The 14,741-nt window shown below is 48.8% G+C and overlaps 1 protein-coding gene across 1 annotated transcript; it reads left to right on the top strand.

Moving 5' to 3' along the window:
- The first annotated feature begins 488 nt into the window (after positions 1-488).
- Positions 489-12,316, top strand: FGF6 (fibroblast growth factor 6). Its single transcript, XM_032391063.1, has 3 exons — positions 489-834; positions 1,801-1,904; positions 11,533-12,316. The coding sequence occupies exons 1-3, from the start codon at positions 489-491 to the stop codon at positions 11,707-11,709; spliced, it is 627 nt and encodes a 208-aa protein (XP_032246954.1). The 3' UTR covers positions 11,710-12,316.
- Positions 12,317-14,741: the final 2,425 nt, after the last annotated feature.

The raw sequence follows: 14,741 nt of genomic DNA, 5'->3' as shown, positions 1-14,741 counted from the left end.
CCTCCCTCCCTCAGAGATGCTCCCTGCTCACTTCATTCCTGCCTCATAGCTGGAATGACAGTGGCTCCCAGAATCCCTGGGGTGGGGAGGGTGATGGGGGTCTGGGGAGGCAGCCAGGCCCAGGAGCAGGTTAATGTTACAGCCCTGGATAAGTGAGCTGGTCCAGTTGACGTCAGGGTGATGATGGGTGGAGGGGAGGGCCAGGCTGCTGAACTATAAAGATAGGTCAAATCAAATATAATCAACTCGAGACGGAGCAAGCGGACGAGCTAGACACCGTCCCCAAGCCATGGTCCCTACCAGCCACGGCTCAGCCTGGGTCCCTCTGCTCCTAACCCGAGTGCCCAAAGCAGGCTTTGGTTTCATGTCAGCAGCCTTCATCTGCCTTCCAAAAATAAGCCCCTGCCGCCATGCTGAGGGGAGAAAAACAAGAAGGGCGGTATTTTTAGGGCCATTAATTCTGACCACGTGCCTGAGAGGCAAGGTGGATGGCCCTGGGACAGAGGCTGTTCATCACTATGTCCCGGGGAGCAGGACGTCTTCAGGGCACGCTGTGGGGTCTCGTCTTCCTAGGCGTCCTAGTGGGCATGGTGGTGCCCTCACCTGCAGGCACCCGCGCCAACAGCACGCTGCTGGACTCCAGGGGCTGGGGCACCCTGCTGTCAAGGTCTCGAGCTGGGCTAGCTGGAGAGATTGCTGGGGTGAATTGGGAGAGTGGCTATTTGGTGGGGATCAAGCGGCAGAGGAGGCTCTACTGCAACGTGGGCATCGGCTTTCACCTCCAGGTGCCCCCCGACGGCCGGATCAGCGGGACCCACGAGGAGAACCCCTACAGTGAGTGCCAGCTGCAGCAGTTGGGAAGCTGGGGGCTTGGGCTCAAGCAGGGCTAAAAGATGATGGGGACTTGCTCTGGTGCATGGGGTCCTATTATAAAGGGGAGAGAAGTGCTATTCCCTACTTGGATGCTCATAAGCATGGCCACCTCCCCCAGACTCACTTGGACCGTGCCTAGTTGCAGGTTTACTACGCTGAGGTCCAAGCATTCTGGTGTCCTTTGCCATCACCCCACAGAGCCCCGGTGGCACTAATTACTTCAGCATTACAGGCACGTCTGTGGCCATTTAAGACCACCGGAACCATCAGCCGGGAAGCCATAAGGCAAGGGTGGTGAGAGTAAGTGAAGGGACTAGGACCAGATTAGACCCAAGCTGATTTTTACTTAGCCTCCCTCTTTGAGAAGGAAAGGCAAGTGATTTGCAAAATTTCCTGTTGAAGCACATCTTTCTTTTTTATTCCAACCTGCCCTCTCTGTCCCCAGGCTCCTTGTCCTACAAGTTGATGGGTTGCTGCATAGATAGACTCCCCCATCCAAGAGGGGACAGGGGCTGCAGGATCCAGGCAAGCCATCAGCTTCCGTGTGGCTGCAATGTTTGCAAGTTCAGATAAGCTGAGATTTGTTGAAACATGCGGAGTATCTACTTTATTAAAAAACTAATCAACATTCATTTTTCTGCCCCAGGCAAAGACCTCATGTGGTTAAGTCAGTGAAAGCTAATCTGTAGCTATGCTGTAAGCTTTGGCTCTGGTGTCAGAACCCCCCCTTGCGGAACTGGATCTTTGACAGTATGGTGGCAGGACTGGCCGAGTCCAAAGTGAGATCAGGGATAGAGGTGATAAGGGTCTGGCTTTCTAGGAGCAGGGGATGGGCTTAGATGCCCTTGTGGCGTCATCTCTAGATTGATGTCCCACTCTGCTCTGCACAAGCCTTGGGTAACGTGCCCCCCCCCATTTCTTTGTCAGGCCTGCTGGAGATTTCCACAGTGGAGCGGGGTGTGGTGAGTCTCTTTGGAGTGAAAAGTGCCCTCTTCGTTGCCATGAACAGTAAAGGGAGATTATACACAACGGTGAGTCCGTTGGGCCGGGGGAGCTCCAGGTTGTGTGAGGGCTGCCGCTTGCACAGTTGAAGAAAATACTATAAAAGCTTGAGTAGAGAAGTGCATATCTGTCTAGAACAGGAAGTGCCCGTGCCAGTAACAGGCCTGGAAGTTCACGCTTTGCTTGCTTCACAGTTAATTTGCTTCTGCTCTGGACCATGTTTTTCCTGACCCTTCCGTCCTTTGTAATTAAATAGGAATCATAGCTCAGGAGGCTACTGGTTCTGCAGGAGACCTGGACCCTGGCATAAAGTTGTCATCCAGGCTTATGGTCGGGTTTGATCCCCTGAACTGGAGAGGCCCAGAGAAGCAAGCCTGTCTTTCAGCTTGGGGTGCTGTTCCCTATGACCCCACCCCACCCCAAGAGGTACCACCTAGAGTGCAGCATACCTTCATCAGGGTGTTGAAATTTGACATTAAGGTTTTGAGTCCTCTGACCCCTGATCCCAGAGGCTGGAGGAGCATCCTCCTAATCCACCCTCTGGGCTGACACCCCACCTCGAGTGCCCTTCCCCTCACAGATCACCCCTGGGAGGGTGAATACGAGCCCTTTGGTTAACCTAGCCAACTTTTAAGCATATTTACCAAAATCTCTGCTCTCTTTGACCCTCTCTGTCCTGGGGCTCTCCCCCTATGATTCAGCTTATTCCAAAATATGGGCTGGGAAAACATCCCTATGAAGTTGAAGAAACTGGGAGTTCTTTTGAGAGAAATAAGAAGGCTAAAAAGGTAGATCTCTGAGCAATTGTCAAGGAATACTAGAGTTATTTATGGGAAGGGCGTGGAGTGCTGTTCTACCTCTCCTTGGAGACAGAGTGAGCATCAGGAAGTGAGCAGAGAGATATGGGATGGGTGCCGGGCTCCAGGGAGGTTATCCCAAAGGGGGTGCTCAGGTGGTCTCTTCCCCCATAAGCTTTAGTGCTGCTACTAAGTCTGGGTTGGTTTGCATGGAGACAAGGCATGGATTAAAAGTGGGCGTCTGAAGTAAGAGGAATAGCTGGAGGGTAGGTGGTGCCAGGAGCCAGAACTCGGGCCCCAGTCTGTACACCAAGTGTACAGTAAAGTTTGCAAAGTCTGTAAACCTGCGGAGCCCAGAGGCAGGTCCACACACAGCCCTGACTGGATATGAGAACTTGGAAACCCCGTTGTCCTCTCTGTAAAGGGAGGATGAGGATCACACGCACCTCCCAGGGGGTGCGGGGGGGGGGGGTAATGCTTGGAAAGCACTCCGCAGGGTGCCCGACAAACACTAGGTGCTCAATATGGGTTGGCTATTATATTAACTAAGGAGGCGAGGCATCCTGCCATGAGGTTCTGCACCCCTCTTTCCTAGAGGTGAGGCATGTAAGAGGACCTTCTGCATCCACGGCATCTTGGTAACCTGTTCAAAGTAAAGATTTCAGGAACCTGCATCAGAGATGCTTATTCAGCAGGGCTGGGATGGAGGCCTAAAACTCGGTTTGTTTTTTGTTTTTGAACCTTCTCTGGTGTTTCTGAGGCACAGGTAGGCGCGGAGACCACCAGGCTACATGGCCTTGGGAGGGTTGGGCAGTTGAAACCCAGCATGAGGCTTGGAATTCCCGGACACCCTTTTTCTCAGACACCAGTCTGCACAAAGGTGATGGAGAAGAGGGGAGGCCACCTGGGACCAGTGTAGGTTTGGGTGCAGCAGGGCCCCTTCCTGTGGAGTCAGTCATCCCAAAAAGCCCCTTCTGACCAGCCTGCACAGTACCTGGAACCCCACTGATTGGAGAGCCCGGAACAGGGGTTGTTGGCTGTGACTCTGTCTGCAAGGGACCACTTAGCAGGTAGAGCTCCGGGAAGGAAGCCTAGATGACAGAAACCCTTCTATAGTATTGCTTTCTCCTTACCCAGAAGGATCTTCAACTCTGAGGCAGGGAAAGGGCATAAATACAGGAACATTGATCCACTTCCCACTTGAAATGTGTGGCCCTGGTAAGAGAACCTATATGAGATTCCAAACTCAGAGCTTTAATCACCATCAGAGAAAGCACTGCAGGGGAGCCTGGGTGGCTTAGTCGGTTAAGTGTCCAACTCTCGATCTCAGCTCAGGTCTTGATCTCAGGGTCGTGAGTTCAAGCCCCGCATTGAAAAAAAGAGAAAAGGAAAGGAAAGAAAGAAAACATTTAGAAAGCACTGCAAAAGGGTAAAGCATTGAGTAGCGAAAGGGAAGGAGCCACCCCTGAAGTGTGGGCTGACTCTTGATGTAGGAGACACCCCTGGTCCCGCCCCCAGGGCCCATTACTTCAAAAGAGGTCAAGTGGGCCCATGAGAGGGAGGGTTCACTAAATGAACAAGTCCAGGGGAAGAGGGGGGTCTGTCCTGAGGAAAGACCTGTTCACTACGCACACTCCACCCTCCCTTTCCATACACTAGAAGCATTATGTCCAGGAGCACCTTGTCTGAGATGGGAGCTTGTCCTCCTGGGAGCCCAGGGCCAGGGTACCGAGAGCGGGGCTGGAGGAGGGTGTCTGGCTGAACTGTGCCCCAAGCTTGGACACTGATGCTTTGTGTGGCTATGCACCAGATTCTGCTGAACCACCTCTACCCCCTCCTGCTGCCCCTCAGGGGCCTGTTATCACAGTCTAAAAAAACAATTGCCAACTGATCCCCGGAGCCAGGAAGACTCCCGCTGGGTGATGATTTCATTCACACTATTTCCCTTAAGCCCCTAGAGCTGCCTCATCTCCCTCGGCTCAGCTGCTACAGCCTGCAGCTAAATGAGATTTCTCATGGAGGGGGAGGGGACCCATGCTGGGGCTTGGGACAGGGGACAGCTCATGGTCAGATAATAAGAACCCAGAAAAGCCACCCAGGAAAAGTGGCCTCCTACATGTCTCACCTCCAGGAAAGAGGGGTGCAGAGCCTCATGGCAGGATGCCCCTCCCCGGCTTAGACAATATAAATAGCCACCCCATATTGAGCACCTACTGTTTGTCAGGCACCCTGTGGAGTGCTTTCAAAGCATTACCCCCAGCATCCCTGGGAGGTGCGTGTGATCTTTATCCTCCCTTTACAGACGGGACATGGGGTCTTTAAGTTAGCACAATCACAGCTGTGTGCAGACCTGCCTCAGGGTTCTGCAGGCAATACACAGAAAGCCCACAGGGGGAGCACCTGGGCTGTAGACTGGGACCCGAGTTCTAGCCTCTGCCCCACCTACCCTCCACTACTCTCTCATCTGGGGCAAAATCACTGACCTTCTCTGGGCCTGGACCTCTGCTTCCTGGGTGTAGCCAGAGGCAGAAATCAGTGAATTCCAATCTCCTTCATCGTTTTAACAGTAAAATTGAAAAAAATCAAGGATCTCCACCTGACAATGTTCTATGAGAATCCTTTGGCCAAGAAAAATGTATACTGACAAGCTAGTAGGAATTGAGTTATGCTTTGAAGTGATTTTAGTTTTACTCATAGTAACTGTGTCTACATCCTTTTCATCAATAGTAATATGACAAGGTGCAAAACACAGTATTTGTTCCATCCATCAAGGCCTTTGAATATTCTCTCAGGCATTACTTTGGGAGAGGGGAGGACCAAGCCATGCCCTCACTCAGCAGCAAAGCTCAGAGAACAGATTCCTGAGGAGACATGTTAGCTCCGAGGGGAAGGACAGGGGTCGGGGGTGGGGGGTGGAACGAGAGCCCTGCAGACAACTCTCCCCAACTCACTGCCTGCCTGCTACAAAGAGCTACACCCGAATGAGAAGAATGATATGCCTGCTGAAAACCTTTTCAAACACTCTAAATTGACAATGCAATTGTGTATTAGGAAAGGGAGTTGCAATAGACAGACCTCTTCAGAGCTGGAAGTTGTTATTTCTCCATTTCAGCTAAGGACAGAAAAAGAAGTAGTCCGGGGCTACAGAAAGAAGGGTCTTAGGAAAAAGAGCACCCCCGCTTTTTTTTCTCATGTCCCACCTCCTTAAATATCTCCTCCCCCCGCCCTTCCTGTGCACACTCACAACCAGGAGTAATAGGGGCAGGTGGCCAAGGGCAGCCCTGGGAGGAAGAACTTTATAAAGACAAGCATCCACCCCCAGCAGTCCGGGTGACTTAGCTCTGCCTGAAGACAAGAGGATGGATGTCTCGTCCACCCCAGACTATAAGGGGCATTTCCGTCAGAGGTGACACACTGAACCAGCCCTCTGCAAAACCCCCTTTCCAAAATGTCATTCTCCATGGTAAGAGCTGATTGTTTTGGAGTTTGGTTCCACATAAGTCTGATTAGACCTACATGGAATTTAAGACGTTGTCACGCTGGGGCCTGAGGCCCGGCCGGCCCAGGAAATGTGATCTGGTGGAATTATTTTCATTTGTTCAAGTAATAATATATGGTAGCTGCTTTTATTAACACAGCATTCACTTGGCACGAGTGCTTTTCTCACCAGGTCCAAGCAGCCAGCACTCCGGGGCCATGAGAACTGGGCTCAGGATGCGGGAGACATAGTTTAAGGGGCTGGGTCTGGATACCAGGTTGGGCATCAGTCTGGGCAGCAGGAAAATCCCATTGGCCTGAAGCATTGGCTGCTTCAAAGAGTTCAGGGAAACAGTCTTGGCCTCTGGCCACCTGAACCCTAAGGACGAGGCAGAGGGCCGCAGAAAGGGACGGGCAAGGGAAAGAGGGGGCTCTGAAAGCAAACTTCATCCACTTGTCTTGTTTCACTTTAGATTTGTACACAGTTCTGGTGAAGGCCGGGAATATGAGCAAGGGTAGAGAAAAAGAAACAAATGGAAAGAAAGGCAAGTAGGAAAACATTTTTTAGAAGAGAGGGAATTGGAATAATCAAAATGGGATGAGCAGAGAACAAAGCACAGTGCGTACAACCACCACTGCGCAAATTTAAACAACGTTTCAGGAGCCCCAGATGCTAGGAAATGCTGGATTCTTAAACTGGACACATTCTAGAATGGAGGATATGGGCAGATGCCCTCGGAGTTCTTGCCTGAATCACTCAGTTCGTCTCCCTTCCCTTCTTCTCCTCCCTCTCCCCCGCACACTGGCACCAGGGTTTGATTTCCTCTCTAGAGTTTGCAAACCACACTCGAAACCTGTCCCGTAAGCACTGTCCAGATCAGAAGTGAATTCTTCTGGAAACTGATGGCAGGTTACTCTCCAGGGACGTATAAGTTAGACCAGAGGGGAAAACGGTGGTAGGGGCTGGACGGGACAAGGGGGGAACCACCAGTTTCTGATATAAATGTTTCCTTGCTCCATTTCCTGGCCCATCTTGTATCCTGAACTCCTTTCCTGCTTTAAATAATCTGCTTACATGATTAGGTAATATGTGAACACAGTATAAGGGGTGGGGAGAAAGGTGCAGAAGAATATGCCATGGAAATTTAGTCCCCTTCTCATTGTCGTCTTGAAGCTGCTAGTATCTGCCTCCCCAGAGAAAGATAGTACCGGTCCGTGTGTGTTGCTCCAGGAAGAACCTGTGTCCCTGTGAGTGTGCCCTCGCTGTTATCTTATAAAGTCACACAAATAAGAGCACACTACACACCATTTTGAAGCTTGCCTCTTCACTTACCAATATGTCTTTGAAACCATTTCAAGTCCGTGCACATGGAGGTTCCGTATTTGTTCATGACTTATTCAATTATGTGAATCTGTTGGAACTGAATTAACTGCTTCTCTCCTAATAGACAATTCATTGTTTTTAGTCTTTTACTCTTAAAGATAATGTTGCAGTGAGTAACTCTTGTACATGTGTGGGAGTGTGCCAGTAAGATAAATTCCTAGAAACAGAATTATTAGTCCTTTTTTATTCTAGTAGATATTGTCAAATTGCTCTGTATAGAGCTTATAACAATATATACACTCACAGATGTTAAATGAGAATTCCTAGTCTTCATGCCCTCACCAAAGAAAGAATATCATCAATGGGCACCTGGGCGGCTCGGTTGGTTAAACATTGGGGCTCTTGATTTTGCCTTGGGTCATGGTCTCAGGGTCGTGAGATGGAGCCCTGAATTAGGCTCCAAGCTTAGCACACAGCCTGCTTGATATTCTCTCTCTCTCTCTCTCTGCCCCCCCCCCCCCCCACTCACATGTTCTCTCTCTCTCTTAAAAAAAAAATTATCAAACATCTGACTTTTTTTAATCAAACAATTAAAAATGTTATTTCACCATTATGACTTAGATTCCTCTTATTAGGTACATTTTCTCATGTTCAAATGTTAATTGTATTTCCTTTTCTGTGAACGGTCTGTTCATAAACACTGTCCATTTCTCAGTTAAGGGTTCTGAATATAATAACAAAATGTGCTCTCTGACACATATACATTGCAACTATTTTTTTTATTTTATTGTTTTTATTACTATTATTTTTTTAAGTAAGCTCACACCCAGCATGAAGCCCAACATGGGGCTTGAACTCATGACCCTGAGATCAAGACCTGAACTAGACCTGGACACTCAACTGTCTGAACCACCCAGGTGCCCCAACATTGCAATTATTTTTTTTATTTATGCAACTATTTTTTAACTGAGTTTGCTATTTATATTTTTGTTTTAAGGCAGTTTTTTTTTTCCAGGCAGAAGTCAAATTTATTGGTTTTGCTTTTTTTATGGTGTCTAGTTTTTTGTGTCCTGCTCAAAAAGATCTTCCCAACTCAAGATTATTTAAACAATTTCTTTTCTGGACTTTTAAGACTCTCTTTTTCACATTTAAATCTTTGCTACTTGTAGAATTTATTGTAATGTAAGGAATGAAATAAGAAATCAAACTCTATTACTATTATTATTATTATTAGATATTATCCAGTTGTTCCAACACCATGTTTTCTCTAGTGATTTGAAATGCTACTTTTATTTTATGTTAATTTCAGATCCATTTTTATTTTATATTGACATATATTTGGATCTACTTCTGGACTCTGTATTTTGTTCATCGATCTGCACCAGATCTTTTTTTTTTTCCTAAGAAAGAGAGAGAGAACACATGATGCACATGTGTGCGTGGGTAGAGGTTTGGTGGCAGAAGGAAGGAGAGAGAACCCCAAGCGGGCTCCATGCTCAGCGTGGAGCCCCACGTGGGGCTCGATCCCAGGACCCTGGGATCATGACCTGAGCCAAAATCGACAGTCCAACGCTTAACCGACTGAGCCACCCAGGTGCCCTTGCACCAGACTTTTAATCGGTGTAGTTTTATTTCTCAGTTAAATTTACAATCAATCCTGAGTGTGCTTTCTCCTAGTGTTGTTGCTCCAGAGCTTTGCTCACTGACAATCTTAGCTCCCATGGCTGACTCTTCACCCCATGCACACGTGAAGAAACCATGGTCCAGAGAGACCCCAAAGAGCAGTGCCAGAGCATCAGCCTCTCTGTATCCTAGTTCTGTGCTCTTCTCATACAAGTTCAAGGTCTCTGAGTCATTCAGTCAATAATTGCAGAGCTTAAAAGCGAACACGTCCACAGCAGGTTTTGCAGGAATGGCGATCCAGGGTAAGACAGTCTCTCAGGGCTTTTAATGTAAAGTAGTTAATGATAGAGAATTATAGTATTGACAATATTTTTTATTTTACTATGTGCCAGATGTTATACCAACGATTTTCTGTATGTTATTTCAATTAATGCTCACTCCAATTCTATGACATAGTTATTCTTACTGCCCCCCACTTTACAGATGAGAGAACTGAGGTTAAATCAAAGGAGGGAAGGTTAAATCACTTGCCCAAGTTCACAGAGCTAAGTAAGAGGTGAATCATCATCGATGTAACCTCAAAGCTAGTGCACACATATGCTCTGTACCTACTTTGATTAGTTTATTCTCTCTACCTTTGGGATATTCCTTCCACAAATACTGAGCATTCATAAAAAGGCTAGCTTGTGAAAATGCAAGCTCCCTAGTGTGGCACTAGGAAGCCAGCTGGTGTGGCTGGCTAAAGCTTTCACATTCATCTCAGGTAAATTAACACTTGTGCAAGTGTCTTATAAACAATAAATGGGGGGGTAGGGCTGAGTGGGGAAAGGAGGAAGGGATAAAGGGCAAGAAGAGAGTGTGCTGTTCCCTCTTTACACTGCACTGCCCCTTGCTCACTCTCAGGCTGCATCGAAAGCGCAAGTTAAGGGGGGAGGAGGGTTATCCACCTGTCTTGCTGTTGTTCCTGTTAAGTCATCAACCATTCAGTATCACGTACCTGACAAGACACAACCCTTGTCTTGGGCAACTTGGAGTCTATTGGGAAAGAAGAAGGTGTCCCTGGGGATCACACACTCTTGTACATGCTGTGGGAGTTTGGAAGCCCAGTGAGCTAGCTCATCACCCTCCATTCCTAACAGGAAGAGGCTCTGGTCCATCCCCCGCGTCCGGCCAGCCCAGGGTGCTCATAGTACGATTCCTTCAGAGAAGGTCAGACGACACCTCTGGCACAGCCAGCCAGCCATTGAGTGGGCTTTTTATAGCCAATGGCCTCAGTCAGCAGGAAGGAGTCAGAAATTACATCCCACCTCTCTCTTTTTGTTTCATTCTGTATTTCTTTTGAGACTGGATCCCAGATATCCTGGCTCTCACCTTGCTCTCTCTTCCTCTAGACCCCACAGAGCCGCTCCCTGTCCAAAGCACAGAAACCTCCCCAGCCTCCCTCAGCAGTGGCCCCAAAAGCCTGGGGAGGAAGGGCCCTCTTTTCTAGGAATAAAGGAGGACATGGGTGAGGTAGCGGGAATGAACTTGTTGATGTGTGACAGGAAGTTCAGTATTCATTTTCTGAACAGATGGTCCACACGCGCTTCTCTACCAAATTAGCACTGAAGGGGCTGATTTATCACTGGCCCCAGACTCCACGGCACCACCTGCCACAGAGGGAACCAGGTTCTCTTCCCCCATAAAAATGGCTGCTCCTCACCATCTCTGTTCCTGAACTTCCCTGGAGAGCTGTGAATGTCTAAGAGGCACCGGGCATCTTCTGAGCTCAAAGTCAAAACCAAGAATAAACCTCTTTAAGGGGTAGAAAACCTAGAGCATAAACTGGGAAAGACAGAGTGAGGGGACACCCATGAAAAGAAGAAAGGGTTAACATAGTCAACAGACAGCACTGGAAAGGACAGAGAGTCATCTGTCCCCAACCTTCTGCTAACTGCTCCTCATCTGCACCCGCAGCACACAGCTTGCATGAAAGGGAACAAAGGCTGAAAGGGAGGAGCCTGCCCAAGGTCACACAACTAGGACGCAGAGAAGCCACTAAGTGGAGCCAGGCTCCCAATCCTGCTCCACTAGACCACCTCTCACAGTGGACTTGAGGAAACAGTCTATTGTATCCTTTTCTGAAGGGAATAAATTATCAGCTAGGTGCTTAGTGGAGAGCGCCCTGAACTGAAAGTCAGGAGACCCACGCCATGTGACACAGACCATCTATCCATGTCCCTGAACCTTGATTTCATCCTAAAGGAGGGAATGTGAGAAGGGTCCAACAGAGCTCAGAAGTCTCTTCCTTTCTGACCTTCCATGACTTGGTTCACCTAGGATGGCTCAGATTCCCTGTTGGTTGTCTTACAGAGGGGAGGTGAGGTGCACCCAGTAGGGGACCTGCTACACCTCATTTATAATTGAGCCTCTGTTGTTTGTCCATTTCTTTGACAGCCCAGCTTCCAAGAGGAATGCAAGTTCAGAGAAACCCTTCTGCCCAACAATTACAATGCCTATGAGTCAGACCTGTACCGAGGGACCTACATCGCACTGAGCAAATACGGACGGGTAAAGCGGGGCAGCAAGGTGTCCCCAATCATGACTGTCACTCACTTCCTTCCCAGGATATAAGGACCCTGAAAGGAGGCTTGCAGATCGAAAGCAACATCTTTTGTATTGGAATTTTGCACAAATGAACAATTCCCCTTGCCCCCCATGACTCCTGAGTCAGGCTTCTCCTGTGCTTGGGGAGAAGGCACACCAGACCCTATGGTATATAACTAACCCAAGAGAGGGGTTGCAACCAACATCCTAGAATGGCAATGGATACATGCTCTGACCTCAACTGAGGAGAGAAGGTACATGTGGCATATGACCATGTGCACAGGGAAAGGTCAGGGTGGCGGTATGTGTGTGTGCTGATGTATACCTATACATCCTTGTGTAGGTGGTCTGAGCGAAGGCATTGCAGAGCATGAGGTTTCTTTCTCCGGTATCACTGCAGCAGGAATCTGCCTGCAAGAGTATCATTTGTCAGACCAGCAGGATTGATGTGTACTCCCATTCTGCCTCTTTCCAATCATCCTTCCGTTCAGAAGCGACTTGAGTGCACGCATGGCTTGCACAGGCAGTGGGAGCAGCTGTCTTCTAAGCATAGAGGGCAGGGTGGGAGGCAGTAGGGTTTGTCTGCAAACCAGAAAGAAAGTGCGCAGGCTCCAAACTTCCTGCCTATGGGGGCTCCGGGGACATTGGGCTGCCCTGTCAGGGGAGTTGGGGGAGAAGGGATCCTCTTCTTGAAGAAATGGGGTACAGCTGTATCTCGGGCAGTTGGGGAAGGCCTGCTGGAAGCAGCCGAAGGGACTGGATGTTCTATGGAGTGCCATTCGGCCTGGAGGATTCAGTGCTATGTGCGACTCCAAGAACAAGCCGGGCCAGGCTCCCTGCCCATAACTTTTCCTCACTTTGAACTGGGTCTTATTTTAACCTCAGATGACAAGGATCCTAATAATGGCAACCTCTTTGGCAAGGGGTGAGGGGGTGCAAAATAGGGCTGAAGGAAGTAGAGAGGCTTTGGACTGCAGATGATAATTCCTCTCCAGCTACGTCCGGGAAACTCACCCAAGTCCTCATCTGATACTCTCACTTCCTTCTTGATCATCCTCATCTCACATACACACTGGTGCCTGGATGCAGTAGAATGGGCACCATGACCTCCAGACTTTGCCCCCTCTGGCCCCTCTACAGTAAGAGAAGAGTGATAATCCTGTGAAATCAAGCAGCCAAGCTGAAACAGCTCCTTGCTGTACAATGCCTTCTTGCCTCCTGTCCTTTGAGAGTATTTAAAGCAGAGGTTCCCCCAAGTGACTATAAATGTTGTCTGCTTGGAGCCTTCAGATTCCTGAACCGTTGGAATGTTCCTAAATCTGAAACCAGAGAGAGCCATATCAGAGTGCAAATATTTTCGGCATACGTGAACCATCAAGTTACAAAATGACCTGACACCCTCTGCTACTCTCAGGGGCCCATGCCTGCAAGACAACCCCTCATCTGCTGCAAATACCTTCCTTCATCTTCGACATACCTCTCTATTTGCAGATGCAGCCATCTATAGATAGATCTGAGCTGAGCTACTGTGAGCTGCACATGGAGGTTGGCTACCCAATGGAGGCATCATACTGGCTATGGCCACCCAACGGAGACATCATACTGGCTACCTCTCTGTCGGGCACACATCAGGGAGGACATGTGCTGGATGAGGAGGGAAGTCCACACCAACGTGAGCAAAGACTGGGCAGACAGTAAGAACTCAGGAGCAAGAGTGGACATGACCAAGCCTTGGAAGAAACTGGAAGGAGCTGGGGTCTTGGGTCAAGTGGAAGGGGGAGAAAATTGGTCCATCTTGACCATTTGGAATATTTGAAGTACAGGTCTGCTTGGAGGCAGAGGACAAGGCTGATTATCTTGTCCAGAGTAATTTACTGGTCTCTTTGACAGGGTACATCAGAAACTGATGCATTCAGAACCTGAGGCACGTATCCGTACCCAATGGAAGGTGCCAGGAGTGCAGAAAGGCTGGGAGGATGGATGGACAGTGATCTGGTAGGGAGGAAAGTTTTAGGTCCCAAAGCATTAGTTCCTTTCTTCCTCAATCTGAGCCAACTTGGCATGAGAGGGGACACATTTCTAAAGAGAGTCTCAAGGCCTCAGACTGCTAGACCTTTCCTGCATCTCTGTGGAGGCTCATAAAAGTGCTCAAACACTGACAAGGGGTCCCCCCAAATGTCCACTTCCATATCTCATGCTAAGAGTGAGAAGGAGAAGCTATGATGCGCCTAGGACCAGGCAGGCTTGCTATGCAGTCACTATGCCAAGGCACCAGCACACCCATTGCCTATGACTGGAATCAGTTCCTAGCAGCAGGGCATCTTTTCTAACTGGTACCAGGACCTATGCTGTACCAGTTGTTGAACGTTCTGAATATATTACTGGATGTGGTGATGCATTGTTGACTCTTTAAAATGCTTCCTATCCAGAGGAGTTCTCTCCCAAGAGCTTTCTCTTTGACCTGTAAGTGGCTTAGGCTTATGACAAGTCACTCTCCAACCACAGAAGTGGGTTAAGGGGCAGGAACAGAAGACGATCAGCTACTTCTGCTGCTACTGTGTCTGTACACAGGGGTTCAGAGTTGTCTCCTGTCTGATCACCATGTCTACTGAGTTCTGGACTGAGCTTTCAGCCCTGTTGAGGCTGCAGCAGACATTGCATAGGCAGGGGAAAGAACAATCCTCAACTTCCTGCTGCCATGTACTACGAACAACTTGGGTCCTCTCTCCTGCAGATCCTGAGCTGTGACCCTGGTTTATAGATTTTTGTAGTCATTGGCTTCTCTCCTATCCTGAACCTTCTCTGGAGTAAACTTGGGGCTCCAAGAACCCAGATGCTGCCTTATTCCTTCTTCAAGAGCAAACGATAAAAATGAGAGCAACATATGAGCACATCCTTGGAGATGAACTTCTCAGCTGGGGAGAGGTGAGCTCAGAAACCATAGGGGACCTCCAGGCCCCCTGTAGAACCTGCACTCTCCTAAGGACAATGGGTGGACCTCAGAGGAAACCAGAAAACCCCAACTGCCCCATTGAAGCTTTTGATTGTGTTCACTCCAT

The sequence above is a fragment of the Phoca vitulina genome, unplaced genomic scaffold (genome assembly GCF_004348235.1).
Source record: "Phoca vitulina isolate PV1807 unplaced genomic scaffold, GSC_HSeal_1.0 scaffold59, whole genome shotgun sequence".
NCBI classification, from domain to species: Eukaryota; Metazoa; Chordata; class Mammalia; order Carnivora; family Phocidae; genus Phoca; species Phoca vitulina.
Note: the sequence above shows the minus strand (reverse complement) of the source record. Positions and strands in the feature narration are given on the sequence as shown.

Coding starts and splice junctions, on each gene's coding strand:
- FGF6 (XM_032391063.1), top strand. CDS start 489: ATGGCCCTGGGACAGAGGCTGTTCATCACTATGTCCCGGGGAGCAGGA. Junction 835..1,800: donor CCACGAGGAGAACCCCTACA/GTGAGTGCCAGC, acceptor TTTCTTTGTCAG/GCCTGCTGGAGATTTCCACA. Junction 1,905..11,532: donor AAGGGAGATTATACACAACG/GTGAGTCCGTTG, acceptor TTTCTTTGACAG/CCCAGCTTCCAAGAGGAATG.